This window comes from Gekko japonicus, unplaced genomic scaffold, assembly GCF_001447785.1.
Source record: "Gekko japonicus isolate JY-2015 unplaced genomic scaffold, Gekko_japonicus_V1.1 scaffold49, whole genome shotgun sequence".
Classification (NCBI taxonomy): domain Eukaryota; kingdom Metazoa; phylum Chordata; class Lepidosauria; order Squamata; family Gekkonidae; genus Gekko; species Gekko japonicus.
Window position 1 is genome coordinate 800,182 of NW_015173674.1, and position 21,877 is coordinate 822,058.

At 44.2% G+C, this 21,877-nt stretch overlaps 1 protein-coding gene across 1 annotated transcript in view; it reads right to left on the minus strand.

The window, feature by feature from the left end:
* Window positions 1–21,877, minus strand: part of CDH23 (cadherin-related 23) — a 797,360-nt gene that overhangs the window by 359,986 nt on the left and 415,497 nt on the right. The window contains exon 11 of the mRNA XM_015422891.1: window positions 53–202. Within this exon, the coding sequence (XP_015278377.1) occupies window positions 53–202 (150 nt within the window). The remainder of the gene's footprint in view (window positions 1–52; window positions 203–21,877) is intronic.

Here is a 21,877-nt window from a genome sequence, read left to right on the forward strand (position 1 = left end):
CCCCCCTCTCCCCTCCCCTTGTCGTCCACACATCCCTCAGAAGAATTCTTACAGAAAAGTCATAGCGGGAGATTGTCTCAAAATCCAGTGGCACTGCAACTCTAATCCTGATGTCTGCCTTTCCTTGAATTGAAGTGGGGGAGATGATGAAATGGTTGGAGTTGTTTCCCACCAAGTAAACTTCAAAAATGCTGTTGAGCCCCTGAAGAAACAAGAAAGATGGAAACATTAAAGCAGAATGAATGTGAATATATTGCTCATGCACAAAAGAGGGCAATCCGTGCCAAATGCATCAATAAATCCAGCTAGCTGACTGAACCAGAAGAAAAGTGAGCAGAACTCAGACCCAGTCTAGATATGTAGCAAATGAAGGTAGCAGAACCTTGAGATGGTAGAATGAACTGTACTACTTCAGACTGCAGCTGAGAACAGCCAACAAACCAGGGAGAAATGTTCTACACTACACCCTTTGCATGCTGCATGATTTCCCCTTTTATTGAGAACATGCTCAATTCTTGTCAAGCCAATGAGTAACTGTTTAAAATACTATAAACTTACAATACTAATATTTAATTTTTTCATTCAAACATGTCTGCCTTTTCTGTCCGTGGCCCCATTTCATTGCTGTACAGATAGGCTTAGGTTTATCACATCCTCCACTAGAAGGCATGAAGATTATGACCTACAACTATTTACGTCTTCTTCCCAAAAGGTTCTATAGTTTCAGTTCCCTGTGAGCCCACCAACTGCTTCCCTCAGCTAACTTCTTTTGGAACCTGTGATGGAACCTTGACTTTTAACACAGTGAATCAGCACAGCAGTCATGTTCTAAGCCTAGGACATTATATTTGATATATATACAGGAAAACAGAGCATGATGCATTTCCTTCCCTCCCCAGATATATCAAATAATCTGCCTATTTCTTGCTCGCTCGCTCACACACATACACCCAATGCATAAATAAGGAATGTACAGTAAAACTGAATCTCCTGCCATTCTTGATAATCATATAATAATTTTCTGTTTCCTCAACATAAGTAATCCATATTTCTGATAATATAAACACATGGGATTCTGCCTGGAAATGAAAGTAATAGTACACAATACCTTGAATCTACATGTTAAGACTGGCCTTTAGTATGGTTCTCATTGTTAACATAGCTTTTTGCTGCACCTGTGGGTGGGGTATCTGGGGGGAACTCCTCATGGTGCATGTCCAGTAAGCATTTCCTTATGAGGGGCCCAGGAATACAATTAAAGCTTCAGTACTAATGCCAATTCTGTAAATGATACCAGTACATCATATGGACCAAGATATCCAAGTGGCATAGTCAATAGATAGCCCAAATGCTTCCTTCATTCGAATACAAGAATGATCAAACATCTGAACAAAGCCATTACTGAGCTATGACTCCATGGTAGACAACCATGACTCATTCAGGAGTTGAGGCGCCAATTTATTTACTTGAAAAGTCCAAGGATTCCATTGGAAATTACTCCCAAGCAAGTGAGGGTCATGATTTCCATCTCAGGGTGAACTCAGATAATACTTTTTACTGTCATCAAACAATAGGAATGCCTGAACAGATCCACTGCGTTCTGGAGACTAGTGCAATCATACTTTAGGAAACAGCAGAATTCTCTAAATCACCTGGCAACCGGTTAAAGGAACAAGCACCAAATATACCCTGGGTCCAGTGTTCCCTCTAAACTGAGTCAGTGTGAGCTAGCTCTCAGTTTTTTTAGCCTCTGGCTCAAACATTTTTATTTATGCAGTAGCCAAATCGCTCGCTTACAACTTTAATGCCAGTAGCTCAAAAAGTAGAATTTTTGCTCACAAGACTCTACAGTATTGCTGCTGGGTCTATACCCCACTCTATTTGATACCAATGATGAGTTCCAGAATATGGAAGAGTAATGTTTTTTAAAGTTTATCTTGGCACGTACACAGTTCCTTCTTTGTCATCACACAGTAAACATAGCCCATCTCATAAACATAATAATAAGTTCTAGCCAGACTTGTGCCCCTGCCACTACCTCCTTTTTAGTAAGAAAAAGGCACTGCCTATACGATTCAGGGACTAAAAAACCAATAGCAGAACATTAAACCATCTTGAAATATTGATTCCAAATATATATTATGAGATATGCTAAATCACTTTTTTTTAAAGCTGCTTAAGATATCTTACTGGATCCCCCCTCCCCAAATATTAAGATGTGCTAAAAGCAGAGGTAGCAGTAATAGAACTCAAACAGGGAAGAGGCAGGTAGAGAAAAGGATTCTGTCCCCAAACACTGACATCTCAGGAACTCCTTTCCCAGATCCCAGCCCAGCAGAGCACATTACAATAAAGCTGAAAAAACTGCTGGAGCTGAATTTCCAATTTTCCCCCAAATGGAGTCAGTCTTGTTGGAAGGAGGGACCAATTAAATGCACGAAGGGGCACTAATAGCAAAAGCTGGCTGAGCGTGACAGCTGAGAAGCAGGTGACATGGCTAGAGAATCCCCCTTTCCATTTCTGCCTCCCTCCTCCTCCTCCCCCCAACCAAATCCAACGATAAATATCATCGAATGCAGCAGAGGACAGCTGAAATAATATTGAGATTCATACAGTAGCTGAGGTTAGGGTGGTACCTCACAGAGAGATTAAGATGACCGTGCTTTTGTCCCAATGATGGGCAATTTAAGCAAGGCCAAAAAAAAAAAGGACTGGGAAAAAAATTGGCTGGTGCAGACAGGAAGATGGAATCATAGTTCTTCAGATGGCGTGGAGAACAATGCGATTGGTGCAACAATGAGTTAGTTTATCCCTTTATACTGTCATCATGGCAAAACATGCAAGACAGGAAGTGGTTGTGCTACAGCAATTCGCCAACATGTCTTCTGAAGATTTGGGAAGGACAAGAAAGGAGGATAAAGCAGAAATAAGCTAGCAGAGGGGCAGGATATTTGGGAGGGGGTGGAGTTTGGGAAACCTAACATGGTTTGGGTCTCCACATATTTGATAGTGGCTAACTCACTTACATAGGCCCATGATAGAAACTACATGTGTTTAAATAGATTTTAAAGAACACTCACAATGGTCCCTCCGGACCCAGCCCTACTTGTATGTAGGTTCATTCCACAGGTCGATGTGAGCCAGTGTGGTGTAGTGGCTGGATTGCCAGACTAGGATCTGGGAGACCCACATTCGAATCCCTACTGTGCCATGGAAACCTTGGGCCAGTCACACACTTTCAGACTATAGATTTGTTGTGAGGATAAAATGGAGAAGGTGAGAATGATATAAGCCACTTTGGGACTCCATCGGGGAGAAAGGCAGGATATAAATGTAGTAAATTAAATATAACCTTGCCAGATCCTGTAATGTTCACAAGGAAATCCAGGTAGATTCCTAACACTCAAACAATAATTGCCCCGTCTCTCTTTTTAGCAGATACATTTCCATGCCATTTAATTATACAGCATACGAAAAAGGAAAAAGGAAAAAACTGCTAATTCATCTTGCATTTGTGTTTGGACTGACAGGAAAGTAAATGGAACAAATCAGTTTGCTGAGTGGCTGATGATGATGTTTTACAGGGAAGAAACAAAGAGCCGCTGCCAAACTCAAGAGGAGATAAGCAAAAGGTCCTCGAGACACTCTGCATTATGCACAAATAATCTGCAGGCTACTTTTATACCGTGGCTATTGTATTCTATCTATCACTCTATTCACAAATTCACTTTGGAATCCTTCATACAGCAGTTTACCTCCAAATCATCTGTGGTTGTTACTGCCTCATTTCTACAGCATCCCAGTACAATGTGGCTGATGCCCAATAAACTGACAGAATACCACTATATGCATGCACTTAGGTTTTACTGGTTATTTACTGGCTAAGAGCCAGATCAAATATGTTACAGCCCTCCTATACTACTTGGGAAAGTATCTGAGAGCAAAATTAATATCCATGTGGAATTGTCACAAATTCCCCAAAACCAGCCCTACTATTTTCCAGCAGTGTTTGTTAGGACTGGCAGCCTGGAGGCACAGCTACATCTGAGTAAGGCAGGCAGGCAGCATCTGTTCATCACTGCCCAGGTAGTCTGGGGGAGGCAAGGCAAGGCAGCCACTGAGCAAGCAAACAGTACAACTGACCAAGAAGTGAGAGGGTACAGGAATTCCAGCAGCAGTCTGAGATGAGTCGCTCAGACTGAGGCTTCTTGTGGCCAAGTGATCCTCCAATAGCTCTCATCTCACTTGACAACTGCTACTTAAGCTGCAGTCCCCCCCTTCTGGGCAAATGCACTATTGGCACCCAAGCACAGGAGAGAAAAGAGCAGCAGCTAACCTTTCTAGCAGGCTGCCAGAGTGGCAAAGACAGCCTTACAGCACTACCTTACAGACTGACTGGGGGTAGAGTGCCCACAAGGGCACAAATGAGCACTCTCCTGGAGGCTTACCCATATGCAACACTTGCAGAAATTTGCAATGCATTTAGGAACATCAGCATTGGAAATCACCACTGACACGCAAGTTACCATAGAAGCAAGGATAGAAAGCCTCTGAAACATACATACTTCTCTTGAACAGGCGTAAGTGGACTGGGTCTTTGGAATCATGTTCATCACTCACTGCTAAAGGAGATGTCTTTCATCATAGGCCTATTGTGCATGGGTGTTTTCCCTTACTTTCACTGTGCATGTCCGTCGGGTTTTCTTTGTCATTCTGCACTGATTTCCCTCCCTTCAGCATTCAGTTCACTTTCTGGTCGCTGTTTCCCTGGATTTTCTCAGAGTGCTTTTGTGCTGATTTTCCCCCTTGCTTCACTTCCAAGCCGAAAATATTTAAAAAATAATAATACAGACTTCCCCCCAATCTTTTGCCATTCCTCGGTCACTCCCCTGCCCACATGGTTCTGCCCACTCTGCACCTTCTGCCACCCTCCCCCCTTCATTGGTGTACAAGCTCCATTTCCCCCTCATTTTAATTTTTTTTTTGAGAAGCAGCATGAGTCCTGTTAGAGTTCCGCAGGGCCGTGAAAACAGAGCTTTTCCAGCAGGCATTCCGATAGGAGCTGCATCTTATCAGCCATGCCCTGTTGACCTAGAGCTAGAAGTTACCTAGAGTAGTAGCACCGCTGAATGTGTTCTTAAATGCACTTTAGTATATCGCACCGCCATCGTTATATCAACTGTTTTAAATTGTTTATTATGGATTTTATATTGAAATGTATATTGTTTTATTGGTTTTATGTGAGCCGCCCCTGCTTTGGCGGGGAGGGCAGGGCAAAAGTTAAATTAATAAATAAATATATAATAAACTATATGAGACTATCGCTAGTCTCAGATTGCTAAATTAAAAAATTTTAAACAATGGAAGGGGGAGTTTAAAAGTAGCTTTGCAAAGTTTAGTTCCCTGCTGGTATTGACTTGAAAGGGGGATCCCCAGTGCAAAAAAGGGAAAAGATTCCAGTGCTGCATTCAAACAAAATGGGGGGCGGGATTGTCAGTGCAGAATGAAATTGACATTAGATGTAAAGAGAGACAGACACTGGGATGGGAAGCCTAAAACTTTGAAAACATTTTTCCCTTTTATGCTTTAGTAAACAAAGTTGGGCGGGAGAACCAGTTTGGCAGTCTCTGGAAGCCCAACATTAAAATGGCAGGTGAGCCACATGGACCTTCTGCAAACTGCTGAACTTAAGAATCACTTGGGATTGGTCCATTTGGAGGACAGAGTGCAATCAGCACAGGACAGGCTCTAAAAAACTTCCAAGATCATGACCAGTGTACAGGATCAAATTAGAGAATCACAAAGAGAATACCATGCAAATTTTCAAGCTGCTCTAGGACATAGGCAAAAACAACCCATTTCTTTTAATGGGACAAGACTAAAAAAGCTCTCTAGAGCTTCTCCTAGAGGACTCCTCCTGCATATAAATTGCAGCCTTGTGCAAAGTGTGGTGGAGTTGCAGCAGTCTTTGTACAAGTGTGCACACACACACACTGCTAACGATCCTAGCCAGTGTCAGTTGGTTCTACCATGCATTCTGTACACTCAACATGTTTCCCCATATTATAAGATCCTATGACTCTTTCTCATTTTTCATAGTGGCCAATAACACAGCAGAGAATCCCCCAGTGCTCGGCAATATAGAAAATGGGGCTTCACAGCTGGTTGTCAGTTTTTTTAAAAAAATTCTGATCAGTTTCAACATTGGGTTTTCACCCTTTGCCTGTTCCCTTTCATGCAATGAACTAACACTAAAATGCACGTGTAAAACCTGAACCATGAGGATTTAGATGGAAAGTGCTTGGTGGACACTACTGTGCAGCTGTGATTGGGCAATTGTGTAATTTTTTAAAAAAACTTTGGATGCCACTCCCAACACATCACACACAATGTTCCACCTTGATTTAGAAAAGCGCATTAAAAAAAATTGTTGCTGCAGAATAAATACACCGGAGGAAAAAGAATGGTGCGTAAGGCGGGCACAGAATCTGAAGTCAAGATTAAAGGCTTACTGCTCTGAAAATCTTCAGTAAGATATGCATGCGTATAGGCCATAGTAAGCAGCTGTGGCTTTTCTTGGACCTCAAGAGGAGTGATTTGGTAGGGGGAGACGTGATAATGCTGAACATCAAAAGAAGCCCCCAGCATGCGTGGGAAGGAGCTGGGCGGTTTAATTCCCCTCCAGCTGGGAAAACAGATCAGCCTGTTGATATTTGCCGTCCCTAATTACGTATTACTCTAGTGCCTCAGCTTCCCCATGTGAAGTCTTGAGAACAGTAATTCATCTGCCCGTTGGGAAGAGCAGTATATTTTCCTCTCTTATTTATTTCATCATTTTTGTTGTTGTTTCTGCCCCATGCTGCTCTCTTTGCTCCTAGTTTACTGAAGCCTTTGAACCCCCTGCAGATGGCTAAGAGCGAATATTCAAATTGTTATCAGCTGCCCACCAGAAGGGACTGGCTTAGGCTGGATCACAACTATCTCCCTCTGACACACACTGGCCTACAGGAAAAGGTGGGGAGATTCTGGAAGAAATTTTTTAAAAATATATTGTTTTAAAAGGAAATGACTCCCTCCTACCTTAGCCTAATTCTACCTGAGATATTATCTGAGACATGTGGAATAAAAAACATGGTGAAATACTGGCAACACAGAATGTGCAAGCAGACTGGGAGAGACGTGCAAAATCTGGTTTTTTTCTCCAAAAACAGATCCAATTAGTGCTGCGCATTGTAGGCATATTAGCATCTACAACTGCACATCATGTTCTCAGTTCAAAAGCATAAGCAGTATAAATTAATGCAGATCTGAATTATTGCTCTGTATCACATGCACAATTGGCTTAATCGCACAGCCAGCAACTTGTCCAATTAAACTACTTTTTAAAAAACAAATCCATATTAGTAAAGCTGCAGTCCTTCCAGGACACTTAACTACAACTGCAATATGCAGTTTTTACTTCAGCTCTGGTAACTATAATATTTAGTTCCCAGTACTTCTGGGACTTTTGCTGCCAGAGGGATCCATGGAAACCTCTCTACACTCAAGTGAAATGGAAGAATTGTGGGACAATAATTTCACATTCTATTCTCAAAAGGTTCCTTTACAATACAGGCCTGCCCAATAGCTTAATTAAGTCTTTATAAGTCCACTTTAAGTTCCATTAGTATCCCCTACCTCTGCAGTAAGTTTCCTAAAACTCTGGCTTCTAGCACTAGCAGGAAAGGGCACACATTTACAAAAGCACAGTTATAACCTGGCATTTAAGGTTCAGTTCTACCTCAAGTTGGTTCTTCTCCCACCATGACTCTTGGCAAGGTTTGGTGAGTTCAGCGCCAACCTACAACTGTCTTCTACTGCTGTGAGTCTTGGAGAAGTTTAGAGGATGCAGTTCTCCCCCAGAACTGTTCCTCCACCACCATGACTTTGGATACAACTTCTCTCCAGATGACTTTCTCATGACTCTTGACTATGCTTGTGTTTTGGATCAGACAACATGAGGAGCCCCTCCCCCCAATTTCTCCCTAGCATCCTTCCCTTTCTCCTCTCTTGCTCTCTTACCCTCCTGCTTTCAGCCTGATTTGCCTCATATCTCCGTCCTTGGCTCTCTTTGTCATTCTCCCTTCCTCTGCTCACTCAAGAAAGTTTTTATTTATTTTATTTATTATTATATTTCTACCCCGCCCTCCCCACGAACGGGCTCAGGGCGCCTCACAAAAAGTGTACCATGTGCCAATATAAAACAGTAAAACACCTAAAGTTACTCCAGAACCCCCACACACTCCTGTTGCTCTTGAGCAGTGTGCCACTCTTTTTTCATCCTCTCTCCTCCCAGCCTTGCTCTCTTTCACAGACCCACAACACCTTTTTCCTCCCTTTCCCCCTCCTTCTACTTAAGCCTTGGGAGGACATTACACATACATCCATGGGTGGGCCATAACTGGACTATCCATGAGTAGACACATCTAGCTAAAAGGGTCCACTGGGCAATGCTGAATTGCTCTCATTGTATTCCTTCATTTGTGTGCCTGCTTACTTCCCCCCCCCCAATGCATTCCCCAAACTGTATTTTATTGCATTACATTTGGAATTTGTCTTCACCTCTTCTCTTTCTGTCTACCCACGTATTCAATAAAGTTCAAATTTAACTCAAAATAAAGATTGCCCTATATACAGACATATAGATAGAGCCCCAACATTCTCGCCATGTATACACAGACTTAGGGACATACCAGGCTTGGGAAGAAGTGGAGTGAAGGTCACACATGTATACCCTGTCCCCCCTGTTCCTTGGTTAACAAGAGTATGTCTACTAAGGAGTTCGCAAATGAAACCATTTTCTCAGCTGTTTCTACTGGAATTTTTTTTTGTCATTCAGTAGCATTGCATTTTACTCTTGTGAAAATCAGTGCATGTTCCTATGTAGAAAAGGCCAGAAGTCCAATGCTCAAAAGCAACCATGAAACATTATTTTATATTTTATAAACAGCCAGCACTTCACCTCTACAGCAATAGACCAGCCCTGTTACCCAAAGAGGCACTCTCCTAATTAGTTGGAGGAAATTAGCTTTAAAGAAGACAAAGCTAGAGGGGGCAGCTGGGATTCTCCACCAATGTATACCAAGATTTTTCCCCTTTAAGAGAAATCTCAAATAAACCAGGCAGATGTTCAACCAAAAGATTTTTATTAAAAGAGAATAGAAGGATAAAATATGTATACAAACACACTGCAAACACACACAAGGCTAACTAAGAGGAAATCAGGGAGGAGAGGGGACAAAGCAATTTCGTGGAAGGCTATAATTACCAGTTTCAAAGAAAGTGGTCTGTGGAGGCAGCAACAAAATGACCAGTGTTTCACAGAGAGAAGAATAGAATAGATTGGAAGTATGATTTTTTGGATCCAAGAACACACACAAAGTGCTATGAAGCAGGATGCCATAATTTATAGGGCAAAATGCTCCCTGGGGCAAGCTGACGTATTCACTCCAAAAACAACTTGATGGGTTCTTTGGAGGTGGACAACGATTTGGGAGAAGCTTGATGGTTTATCTGAGGTGGGCTATAGGTGTAAATGGTGCTTGATGTCCCTGCAAGTACCGGATGGAAAAAGCTACCAGGTTTGGTGAATAGCATTAAGCATTGCTTAATTAGGGTAAATGGGTGAGGGGAAGTGAAGCTGGGTGCTGATGAGATTAGTCCAAGGTGAGGCAATAGAATTATAGAAACACAGAGGTGGAAGGGGCCATACAGGCCATCTTGTCCAACCCCCTGCTCAATGCAGGATCAGCCTGTAGTATTCCTGATGTTTGTCCAGATGCTGTTTAAAGACTGCCAGTCAGGGGAAGCTCACCACCTCCCTAGGCAGCTGATTCCACTGTTGAACAACTCTTACTGTAAAAACGTTTTTCCCAATATCCTGCTGGTACCTTCTCGCCCTTAATTTAAATCCATTATTGAGAGTCCTATCCTCTGCTGCCTACAGGAACAGCTCCCTGCCCTCCTCTAAGTGACAACTCTTCAAATACTTTTACAGAGAGCAATTATGTCGCCCCCTAATTTCTTCTTCTCCAAACTAAACATTCCCAAGTCCTTCAGCTTTTCCTCATAGGACTTGGTCTCCAGGCCCCCGATCATCCTCGTTGCTCTCCTCTGTATGCGCTCCATTCTGTCCACATCCTTTTTGAAGTAAGGCCTCCAAAACTGCACACCATAATCCAGGTGTGGCCTGACCAATGCAGTGTACATTAGAAGCAGGAAACCAGCCAGGGAGGCATTGGGGCCCTTGGATGACCAAGGGGTAAAAGGATTACTGAAGGACGATAGGGAAATGGCTGAGAAGCTGAATGAATTTTTTGCCTCTGTCTTCACTGTGGAAGATGAGAAATACTTGCCCACTCCAGAACCGCTGATTTTGGGAGGGGTGTTGAAAGACCTGAGTCAGATTGAGGTGACAAGAGAGGAAGTCCTTTGACTGATAAACAACTTAAAAACTAATAATTCACCAGGACCGGATGGCATACATCCAAGAGTTCTGAAAGAACTGAATTGTAAACTTGTGGATCTCCTGACAAAAATACGTAATCTTTCATTAAAATCTGCCTCCATTTCTGAGAACTGGAAGGTAGCTGTCAGCTAGCTGCCATTGAACTCTGTGGACGGGGAAACCCCCCCCCCTCTCCTATGGCATCTGCGCATGCCTACTGCGTGCCCTGTGTGTATCCCTCTGTAATGCATTCCATTCTATGAACGCTAGTGTACGCTTCTCTGCAAGATTAACAGGTGTGGAGAAGGAGCCGCTTTGCTTAGACTATAATGAGCTGGACCGTGTGAAGCTTTAATTGTTTATCTTTATAGAACCGTTGCTTCTCAGGCTTTTGGGCGCGAACCTAGTATTTTTGGCCACTGTGTGATAGAGTGTTGGACTGGATGGGCCATTGGCCTGATCCAATATTGGCTTCTCTCTTATGTTCTTATACTATGACATCTTGTGATTTGGATGTTATGCCTCTGTTGATACACCCCAAGATCGGATTAGCCTTTTTTGTTGCTGCATCACACTGACTGCTCATATTTAACTTTCGGTCCACCATTACCCCAAGATCTTGTTCATACACACTGCTCATCCACACCCTCATCCAGATCATTTATTAAAATATTGAGAAGTACTCTGGCCCAGAACTGAGTCCTGTGGCATCCCACTGGACACCTCCCTCCATTCAGATGAAATGCCCTTAACAAGTACTCTCTGAATGCCATAATCCACCCAGTTCCCTACCTACTTAACTATCCTAGAGTCCAGTCCATAGTCCTCTAGTTTACCCATCAGAACTTTATGTGGAAACCTGTGAAAATCTTTACTGAATTCCAGGTATACAACATCAACAGCATTCCCTCGATCCACTAAGCTTGTCACTCAATCAAAGAAGGAAATGAGGTTAGTCTGGCAGGAACTGTTGGGGTGGACAAATCCGTGCTGACTTACCTGGATCACCAAGTTGTCCTTTAGATGTTCACAGATCAATCCCTTTAAAATCTGCTCCAGTATCTTTCCTGGGACAGAGATCCGACTGACTGGCCTGTAGTTTCCTGGGTCATCCTCCCTTTTTTGAAAACTGGGATAACATCTTCCCTCCTCCCATCTTGTGGCATGTCTCCTGTCCTCCAAGAGGTCTGGAAGATTATGGACAAAGTATCTGCAAGTTCTCTAGAAAGTTATTTGAGCACTCTTGGATGCATACCACCTGGCCCTGGGGATTTGTACTCATTCAATACAGCCAGGTGCTTCTCAACTACCTCTCTCTCCATGTCAACCAGCAGCCCAGATGCTGCGACTTGCCTACTACCATCTCTAGATGAGCCTGTTCTCTTCTTCAGTGAAAAAAAACTGAGGCAAAATAGGCTTTGAGGCTTTCTGCTTTCTCTCTGTCTTCTGTCAGAGTTTCTCAACTTTCACCCAACAGTGGGCCATCACCTCTTTTATCTTGTGTTTGCTCCTCACATATCTGAAGAAGAGTTTCTTGGTGTAGCGAGCCTCCCTGGCCAGCTTTAGCTCACTGTGAGCTTTGGTCTCTCTGATGGCTGACCTACAGTGCCTAGCAACCTGCAGATACTCTTCTTTAGAGGTATGTCCTTGCCTCCGTTTCTTGAACATTTCCTTTTTCTCCCTTAGCGCATCACACAGTTCTCTGTTCATCCACATTGGCTTCTGGGATCCCCTACCATGTTTCCTTCTTGTTGGAATAGCGGACAGCTTGAGCTTGCAAGAGTTCTTGTTTTAGGAGAGCCCACCCTTCCCTTGCTCCTTTCCCTGCCAGCAGTCTTGCCCGTAGGTTCTTGGGAGACCCATTGTCCTAAATTATGCATCTCTCTAGGATGTGGAGGAGGTTGTTAGCTAGCCAGCTGCTCTTACTCACACTTCTAAACTACATGTCCAGGCTTGTCTCTGACTGGCATCTATTTTGTGTCATTTTGGGTCAAGCAATGTATTGCACTTATGATATTTGAAGTGATATTTGGAGAAGGGTGCTTATGGTTTTCTAGCTATAAACTGCCTCTCAGTGAGAGGAGGGTTCTGACTGCTAACAGCCTAACATACCTGTCCAGGATGGTATAATCCTCTTCAAAGCCAGGAACTGATTTCAAATCTGAAATGTACTGGGTTCAGACGTGTATAGTGATCAGCTCATAGTTTATTAGTGATTATTTATTTATTTATAGTTTCGATTTATTATACCGCCCTAACCCCCGTGGGGGTCTCTGGGTGGTTTACAGTAAGTGTGCTAGTCACATTTTTGTATCACCCTAACTAAGGCCAGATTTCATTGGGGGGGATGGGACTACCTACCGACACCCAGTGGTATTTTTGCTGTTCTCTTCTGCTTGGCTCGGCTCTTCCCGGCGAGATGTTCCTTCTGGCGATTTATTCTCGGCGAGATGTTCTTCTGGGACTCGGCGGCTGGCATGCGGCACACAGCGACGTCCTCTTCTGGCCCGGCTATGGCCTTTCCGGCTCCGCCGCGCCTCCGAATGACGTCATTGGGCGCCCCTGCCTCCGCCTCCGCCAGTGATGACCGCCTGTTGTTCTTTTTGCCGGCCACTAGGGATCACTCCACAGGCTCCGTTGCTGCCGCCGCCGCGCCGTATTGCCTGCGCCCCCGCACCGCTCAAGCAAGTAGAAAGAAGACTGGAAATCCCTGGCTGAAGCTGGGTATTTAAGCATGCAAAAGGTTACACCCCAGACACACCCCACTCCCCATGATAGGCTATTTACATTACATTGTTTCTCAATTGGTTTACTCTAGGATCCTTGTTTCCCTACTGGTCCATTCTGGGATCCTAGCCAGCTATTGTTATGCATCCCCAAGCTACGTCCATTGGTAAATACAGTTCAGGCACAGCACATAACAAAATCCAAAGATGATATTTCAAACAAGTTAACAAAACATCATTAATATTTCTTATGTGAAAATATAGTAAGAACCCGATTACAAATTTAACTGTGGTGGTTGGAAGATGTGGCAAGGTTCATAAGGCTCAACAGGGCTATTTTTGGGCAGGAACGCACAGGAACGGAGTTCCAGCTGGCTCCTGAGTTGGCCACACCCAGCAGGAACTCATTAGCATAATAGGCCACACCCAACAGCAGAAACACATTAGGATTGGCTACATTAGGTGTGTGTGGCCTAACATGCAAAGGAGTTCCTGCTACAAAAAAAGCCCTGGGTTTTGACAACAAACAAGGTAAACAGAATAAGAAGCAAAAGGTGGGTGTGGCTGGATGAGCACACTTCCGGTAACACAAGGGTGTGGCCTCATATGCTAATGACCTGTGCTGTCAGGGGTGTGGCCTAATAAGATAATACGTTTCTGCTGTTGGGTGTGGCCAGTTATGCTAATGAGTTCCTGCTTGGCTTTTTCTACAAAAAAAGCCCTGAGGCTCAAAGTGGCTTAATGATAAACTGAACTGATGAGTGAGGAACATGCAAGGTATAACAGCAGCTTCAATACATTTGTTGACAATGCAACTGGAATGGCAGGCATCTCCCCCTACTAACAACAGATTTCTGTCATGCTGGTGCAAGCTACATGCACAGCTCCCATAACTGTAATGGAGCAGAGGCACTTCACACATTACAGAAGTGTAGGTGCCAAACCCATTACCTGGGATTACAACTGATCTCTAAGTGATAGAGATCAGTTAACCGGGGAGGGGGGGGATGGCCACTTTGGGAGGTGGGTTATATCATGCCATTGAAGTCCCTCCTCTCCCCAAACCCCACCCTTGTCAGGCTCCACCCCCTCAAATCTCCGGGTATTTACCAACCTGGAGCTGGCAACCATATTTATTTAAATATGAACAGAGATCTGTTACCTTCATCATATCTTCTCTGGCCCAGGTGCGAAGGAGTGCTGGATGGGGGTATGGGAGGCATGCACAGACCTCCTCTTCCTGGCAGTGGCCTGGTATGCTGTGATGCATAGGCTTTCATGCACATATGCGGAGGGGTAGAAAAGCGGTACAGGGCTCTAATGAGTTTTATGCTGTTCTTTCTGTACATGGGCAGATGCACATATGGATGCGAATTATGCCTTTTTTCTCCTGCCTAGAGTGGCTATAAAGATCATGCTGGTCAAATGTTCCTTATATTGGCAATGATACTGATAAAAACACCATGTAGGAAAGTGTCCATTTATGTGCCAATAATAATAATAATAATTATTATTATTATTACATGGGATTTTTACCCCGCCCACCCCCGAAGGGCTCTGGGCGGCTTACAGAGTATCGTGTGTGCACACACTTTCTAGAATCCTAACTATGGCCACAAATTCAGGGGGATGGGAGCCCTACCAGATACCCTCCGAAGGCTTTTTCCCCGCAGATGTTCTTGCTTCTCCTTCCATCTTTTTCCGAGCGGTCACATGCCTCTTTGCGCAGTTCTTTCTTAGAGGGACTTCAGTTAGCTGGCTTCCACAGCGGCCCCTGCTGGCTCGTCAGGCTTGCTGCATGCAGGCGATGGGGATGACGTCCTTCCGGCTCCAATCTCTCCAATGACGCCGGGCCACTGCTGACCTCTGACCAGTCATTGTTCCGGGGGGGCGTCCCTTTCGCCGCTGCTTCTGCCGCTGTTTCGCCGCCATTGTTGTTACCGGTGCTGCTATTTTCTCTCTGGAGCCACAGTTCTTCCGCTTCTTCTAGGGGAGGGTACCCCCCTGACCGACTAAGGCCCAGGTACCCAATAATTAAATTGTAAGATACAGAGATTCTAGCTTAAGCAGGCCTCACACAACTTTTTGCCTTTCTAACAGTGCAATCTGAAGCACAGTTATACCCTTCTAAATCTATTGAAGTCAATTGGCTTAGAAGGGTGGAATTCTATTCCGGATTGCATTGTAATTTACTGTACAGGGTGACAGAAAATCCAAATATACAGACTTCTTGTACTTTGACATTCTGTTCTCTGCTTCATTTAATTGAAGCCCAATCAAGCACACAGAGTGCCCACATACAGAGTTGGACAAATAAAAGAAGCCATCTTCTGTTGGGGGGAAAAAAATAAGGTATGGCGGGGACTGTAAGCTAACAAAGAACAGATTAGAAGACCATTTTAGTGCACTTCATTATAGAGGCAGCGTTTTAGACTTTGAAATGATTGACTAGTGATTTCCCCCCCATTTGTTCAATAACAAAGAAGCTGTGATTAGCTTAAGGAAGGTCCCTGTTGTTCATGGAGAAGAGATGGAAAGTTTAAAAAAGAGCAAGTACTTAGCCTCTGTCACAAACGAATATAAGAGACTGGCACCAGGATGAAGGACTTGCTAATACAAGAGTTTCTTCTGCTATCAATTCCCTTGGCAATGCATTATATACTATCGGCATGTGAAACTTTTCTGGATGACCGTGAGAACCCTGCTCAGCTGGAGCTGTAGATTGCCAGTTGTACACCACAGTTCCACTGAATGCAAAATTACAAGCAAGGCCTCAGACATTTCTTTTATAAAACTGTGTGCATCTGATGACCAAACTGCTCTTATGAACACTATTCTGCTTTATTTTTACATATAACATTGATCAAATAATACTGTAACTCAAACTTTGTTCCAATTTATGTCATTCTTCACCCAGGACATGCTGGCACAGACCACATGACACTAATTTTCTCTGTTTCAAAGAACTACAGGATGCTTTGCAAACAACATACTAAAGAATTAAATGCAGCAAACTCTGAGATGCCAATCCAGACGGTGTATAGCAAAACTCCCAACTATATCACGGGTCTCAGTGTTAGTGTTAAGCCAAAATGGGAAGTGAATTTCACCAACATTTTTGCTCCAAATAATATGCCTCCTCCTCCCTCAATTGGACTTTTTAAAAAGAAACTTCTTTGCAAAAGGATTTGCAACTGTTCACAAGGGGGATGTTTTAGGAGGAACAGGGAATGCATCTCTGTTGTTGGTGGCTCTCTCACACTGATATAGTCACGCTTAGCTGACTACTTGGGGCTGAATATGATTGCAGATGCACAGCCAATTGCATGTCTGATTGAAAATAATTCAGTGCAGATGGATGAAACCCACTTCCAGATGTACAACAAAGTCTATTCACATTGCAGTACTTTCAATTAAAGGCACGTTCAGATGTGCATGCAGACGTGTAACCCAATCCACCATGTTTACCCAGCCTGGCCAGGCAACTACAACAGGCTGATTGAAAATAATTCAGTGCAGATGGATGAAACCCACTTCCAGATGTACAACAAAGTCTATTCACATTGCAGTACTTTCAATCAAAGGCACGTTCAGATGTGCATGCAGAAGTGTAACCCAATCCACCATGTTTACCCAGCCTGGCCAGGCAACTAAAACAGGGTGTAAGTATTATTCCACAGTGCCAGTAAAGAGCAAAACTGCCATTGCAGCAAGACAGAGAGGGCTGGCTGGGTGGTCTGGGTTCCCACTGCCTTCTCCCCAGTTATACTGAGGGCAATGGGATGACTTAGTTCACCTTTCATAACACCATCACATAGTCAAGGTTAATCTGATATGTTGTGCCATGGCATGATCATGTACATTACACAATCCCCAACTGACTCTCATTATCCAATGAAGGTCTCGTTTTAACTTTTTAAAGTGAAAAAAAAATGTATAGTGCCATAAGAGAAACAAATGATGCCATACACAAATGTATGGAAGAGTGCAAGGTAGGGATTTTCAAAATACTTTTCACTAGGTAAAAACCTAACTTCACAAAAAACTCAGTGCTGCTCTACTTGGCACAGGCAGGCAGCCTCAAAAGATGACCTGAATAGGCCCCACTGTCCTGTCAGAAATTGACATGTGAAGGTTTTTATGCCCCACTTTTCTGTACCTTAAGGAGTCTCAAAACAGCTTACAATCGCCTTCCCTTCCTCTCCCAACAGTCATCTTGTGAGGGGCTGAGAGAGTTCTGAGAGAACTGTGACTAGCCCAAGGTCACCCGGCAGGCTCCATGTAGAAGAGTGGGGAATCAAACCTGGTTCTCCAGATTAGAATCCGCTGCTCTTAAGCACTACATATGGTTGCCATCCTCCAGGTGGGGCCTGGAGATCTCTCGCTTTTACAACTGAACTCCAGCTGACAGAGATCAGCTCCCCTGGAGAAAATGGCTGCTTTGAAGGGTGGACTCTACGGCACTGTACCATGCTGAGGTCACTCCCCTCCCCAAACCCCACCCTCTCCCAGACCCCAAAGTCTCCAGGTATTTCCCAACCCAGAGCTGGCAACCCTACCACTACACCATGCTGGCTCCTGATGTAACACATCAAATGCTTCTATAATCCAAAGCAAGTAACTTCCCTTTTCTTTGACTTTTCCTCTCTTTCCTGTGCTGAAAATTTCTCTACTACTCAGTGCATTCCCTCCCTCCCTCCCAGTTTCCCCAGGCTATCTGTTGAATTCCACACACGTTTGCACAGACGGGATCAATCCGAGGCTGACTCGCCTTCAGCTTATCTTTGCTCCAAATGATTGATTTTCCCTCTTTAAGGGTAATTTGCTGGTGAATTCCATGTATTGCAAAAAAAACCCCTGTGAAATCTAATTCATTCTGATTGGCAACCAGCACTTTTGGGAAAGAATACTACAGAGCTGACCATTACCCTTTACAGTTATCATCTACGTAAATACATTTATACTGCATATACCCACATTATGTTAATGTACACCTGTTAAACAGGCAGGCAGCCTCAAAAGATGACCTGAATAGGCCCCACTGTCCTGTCAGAAATTGACATGTGAAGGTTTTTATGCCCCACTTTTCTGTACCTTAAGGAGTCTCAAAACAGCTTACAATCGCCTTCCCTTCCTCTCCCAACAGTCATCTTGTGAGGGGCTGAGAGAGTTCTGAGAGAACTGTGACTAGCCCAAGGTCACCCGGCAGGCTCCATGTAGAAGAGTGGGGAATCAAACCTGGTTCTCCAGATTAGAATCCGCTGCTCTTAAGCACTACATATGGTTGCCATCCTCCAGGTGGGGCCTGGAGATCTCTCGCTTTTACAACTGAACTCCAGCTGACAGAGATCAGCTCCCCTGGAGAAAATGGCTGCTTTGAAGGGTGGACTCTACGGCACTGTACCATGCTGAGGTCACTCCCCTCCCCAAACCCCACCCTCTCCCAGACCCCAAAGTCTCCAGGTATTTCCCAACCCAGAGCTGGCAACCCTACCACTACACCATGCTGGCTCCTGATGTAACACATCAAATGCTTCTATAATCCAAAGCAAGTAACTTCCCTTTTCTTTGACTTTTCCTCTCTTTCCTGTGCTGAAAATTTCTCTACTACTCAGTGCATTCCCTCCCTCCCTCCCAGTTTCCCCAGGCTATCTGTTGAATTCCACACACGTTTGCACAGACGGGATCAATCCGAGGCTGACTCGCCTTCAGCTTATCTTTGCTCCAAATGATTGATTTTCCCTCTTTAAGGGTAATTTGCTGGTGAATTCCATGTATTGCAAAAAAAAACCTGTGAAATCTAATTCATTCTGATTGGCAACCAGCACTTTTGGGAAAGAATACTACAGAGCTGACCATTACCCTTTACAGTTATCATCTACGTAAATACATTTATACTGCATATACCCACATTATGTTAATGTACACCTGTTAAGCAACATGATTAATGTTTAAGAACATAGTTGCTCTCTCTGTATGTACACACCTACAAATGAAATGTACCCATTTTGTTGATGGGGAGGGGAGGCTGACAGGGACTTGCTTAAGGCCAAACAATGCATCTTTGGCAGAACAGAGACAAACCTGTGCCTTCAAGGGATGAGTCCAACAGATAATGTCAGGTGTTCCCAATAATGCTCAAAATGGTAGGAGGATATATCTCGGTTGACAGGGCTCTCAGCGCTGGTCCAGCATCAGTCCAGTCTACTAGAGCTAGTGGAATCTAGTGGTGATAATAAGACTAAGACAGCAGCCGCTGGCAGCAGGACTACATGATGGCTGGGGTGAGGACTTTTATTGTCCTTTTGACTTGAGCTCTTTTGGTAGAGTTGTAAACCACACTGGGTGGCAATACTGGCAGAAAGGGAGCAGCATACAAGTGTTCTAAAAACACTACATAAAGTAAGAACTGGGAGGTATGAAAATCACAAGGTGGCCCCATGCAAGCCACTGTTCTCAGACCTTCAGCCTCCCCACCCTCCTCTGTCAAACATCATTTTGCTCAGTTTGTCATGGATGTGGGGGGGGGGAGAATTCCTTAGGTGGGGGGCATGCGTGTGGAGTGTGTGACTGCAATATCTTAGAGGCCGTAATTCTTCCAAAGAAGCCTTTCCTCTCCCAGAATGTCCTTGAAACTTTTGGTGCCAGCATGCTTGTGTAGATAATGGGATTGTATATTTCCCAGGTGAAAGGGGGGTAGGACCGCTATGACTAGGCCGGATGAATGTGATGTATGAATGACCATTAGGAGGGGTTTCATTTGAATTACCTATAACTGTACCTGCCAAAATCTCCAGTTCTGACACAGCATAGTTATGATCTGGATCATGCTTAAATCTTTATAAACATATCACTGCCAAAGAGAGTGTTGTTGAGAGTAACTTGACCTAGAGTCTGACATCGTCTACCATATAAAAGGTAATAATACTGACCTACTTCATATAGCTATGTAAAATCTACTGAAATAATGTACCATGAAGGCCTGTGAACACCAACCAAAGTACATATATGTTACAATCATTGCCATCACTGGCAACAGCTATAGAGGAGCCATACGTTTCAACAACGCCTTGTCTAAAATTCCTAACTAGTAGAAGTAGAAAAGTGTTTTTGTTTTTTTTAAGAAAAGTGATTTTGAATGGCCTTCACTGAAATGATGGGAGACAAAAGCTTTCCCCTCCATATGGCTTAGCTACTCACAGAGATCACCCCTGAACTCCTGTTCCTGCACTCAGTCATGGCCCGCTTTACCAGCAGTGTCAATACACTTCTTGGAATTCAGGCAATGACATCAATAGTCATTAATGTGCTGCAATGACAATGAAAAATTAATACCATTTAAGTACCTATAGTTTAGTTAAACTTCAATAACAATTAAGGCAAGCACTCTGAAATTGTATCTTCTTTCCAGTTGTGTGTGTGTGTAAAGTGCCGTCAAGCTGCAGCTGCAGTTTTCCATACAAGTGAGAAGCAGAGGTGGTTTGACATGGCCTTCCTCTGCAGAGTCTTCCTTGGTGGTCTTCCATCCAAGTATCAACCCTGCTTAGCTCCCAAGATTGGACGAAATTGGGCTATACCCTGCCACCTTCCCTCCATCTTTCTACTTAAGAGATTAAAAAATGAACTAAAACGACTGCTTTTTAAAAAGTCTTGTCTTGGTCCGTATTGCCTCTTTGTGTATTTATTTGTTTTCCCTGGAGAGTTTAATGGTCCTCTCTTTTAATTTGTCCCTTAAACAAATGAGCTGTCACTTGCTGCATGAAGGCTCTAGTAGCATTATAGATTATGTCAGATATGTCCTCGTAAATATGTCACCCTTCTTTGTTATCTCACCTAGTGCTATCGCTCTCTAAAGAACCACTCCCACTGCCAAAAACAGCAAAAAATAATGGAACAAGAAACTAAATAAATATGAAAGCACACTGCACCATGCAAATGATTGTGAGAAATACTGATCTTCAACCTTTTCAGACCTGAGATGTGTCAGCACAGGACTCATTGAACTGTGGTCATGTGGTATCACAGTCAGGAAGAGGGAGAGTCCAGAATTACTGGTGCCTTGGGAAGCAGACCAAGGCAGCTGGAGACACAGGGCTGCCAACTCTGGGTTGGGAAATTCCTGGAAATTTGGGGACAGAGCCTGGAGAGGGGTGTGTGTGTGATACCACAGAGTCCAATCTTTGAAACTGCCATTTCCTCCTTGTCATGATCTGGCCTGTGCCAGTACGGCCTAGCCAGCCTAAGAGGCCTGGGTGGCAGTAGGAGGTGGCTAGGCCTACAACTCCCAGAAGGCATTGGGAGAGTCAGAGAAGATTCTAAGGAGACCGTTAGAATCTGTTGGGGGACTTCCGGTTGCGGCGGCGCGAATGGCGACCGGCTCTTGGGACGTCTCCCAGAGCCGGATCGCCCAAGCACAGCCCGGGGGGGTCCCGCGTTAGCGGAGATCCTAAGGAGCCCTCAGGAGAGGGCTCCGAACCAGGGGGTGCGTCAGGGAGAAGCCTCTTGCCGACCTGAGGGTCAGGAATTGAGGCTCTCCCCTTTGCCCCAAACGGCCCCGGCTGTGTCTTGCCCCTATGAGGGGCTTAGCAACGCCACCGGTGGAGCGGAGTGGTGATGCGGCAAAGCTCTATTGAAAACGAAGATACGCGAATCCGCAAGTTGACGT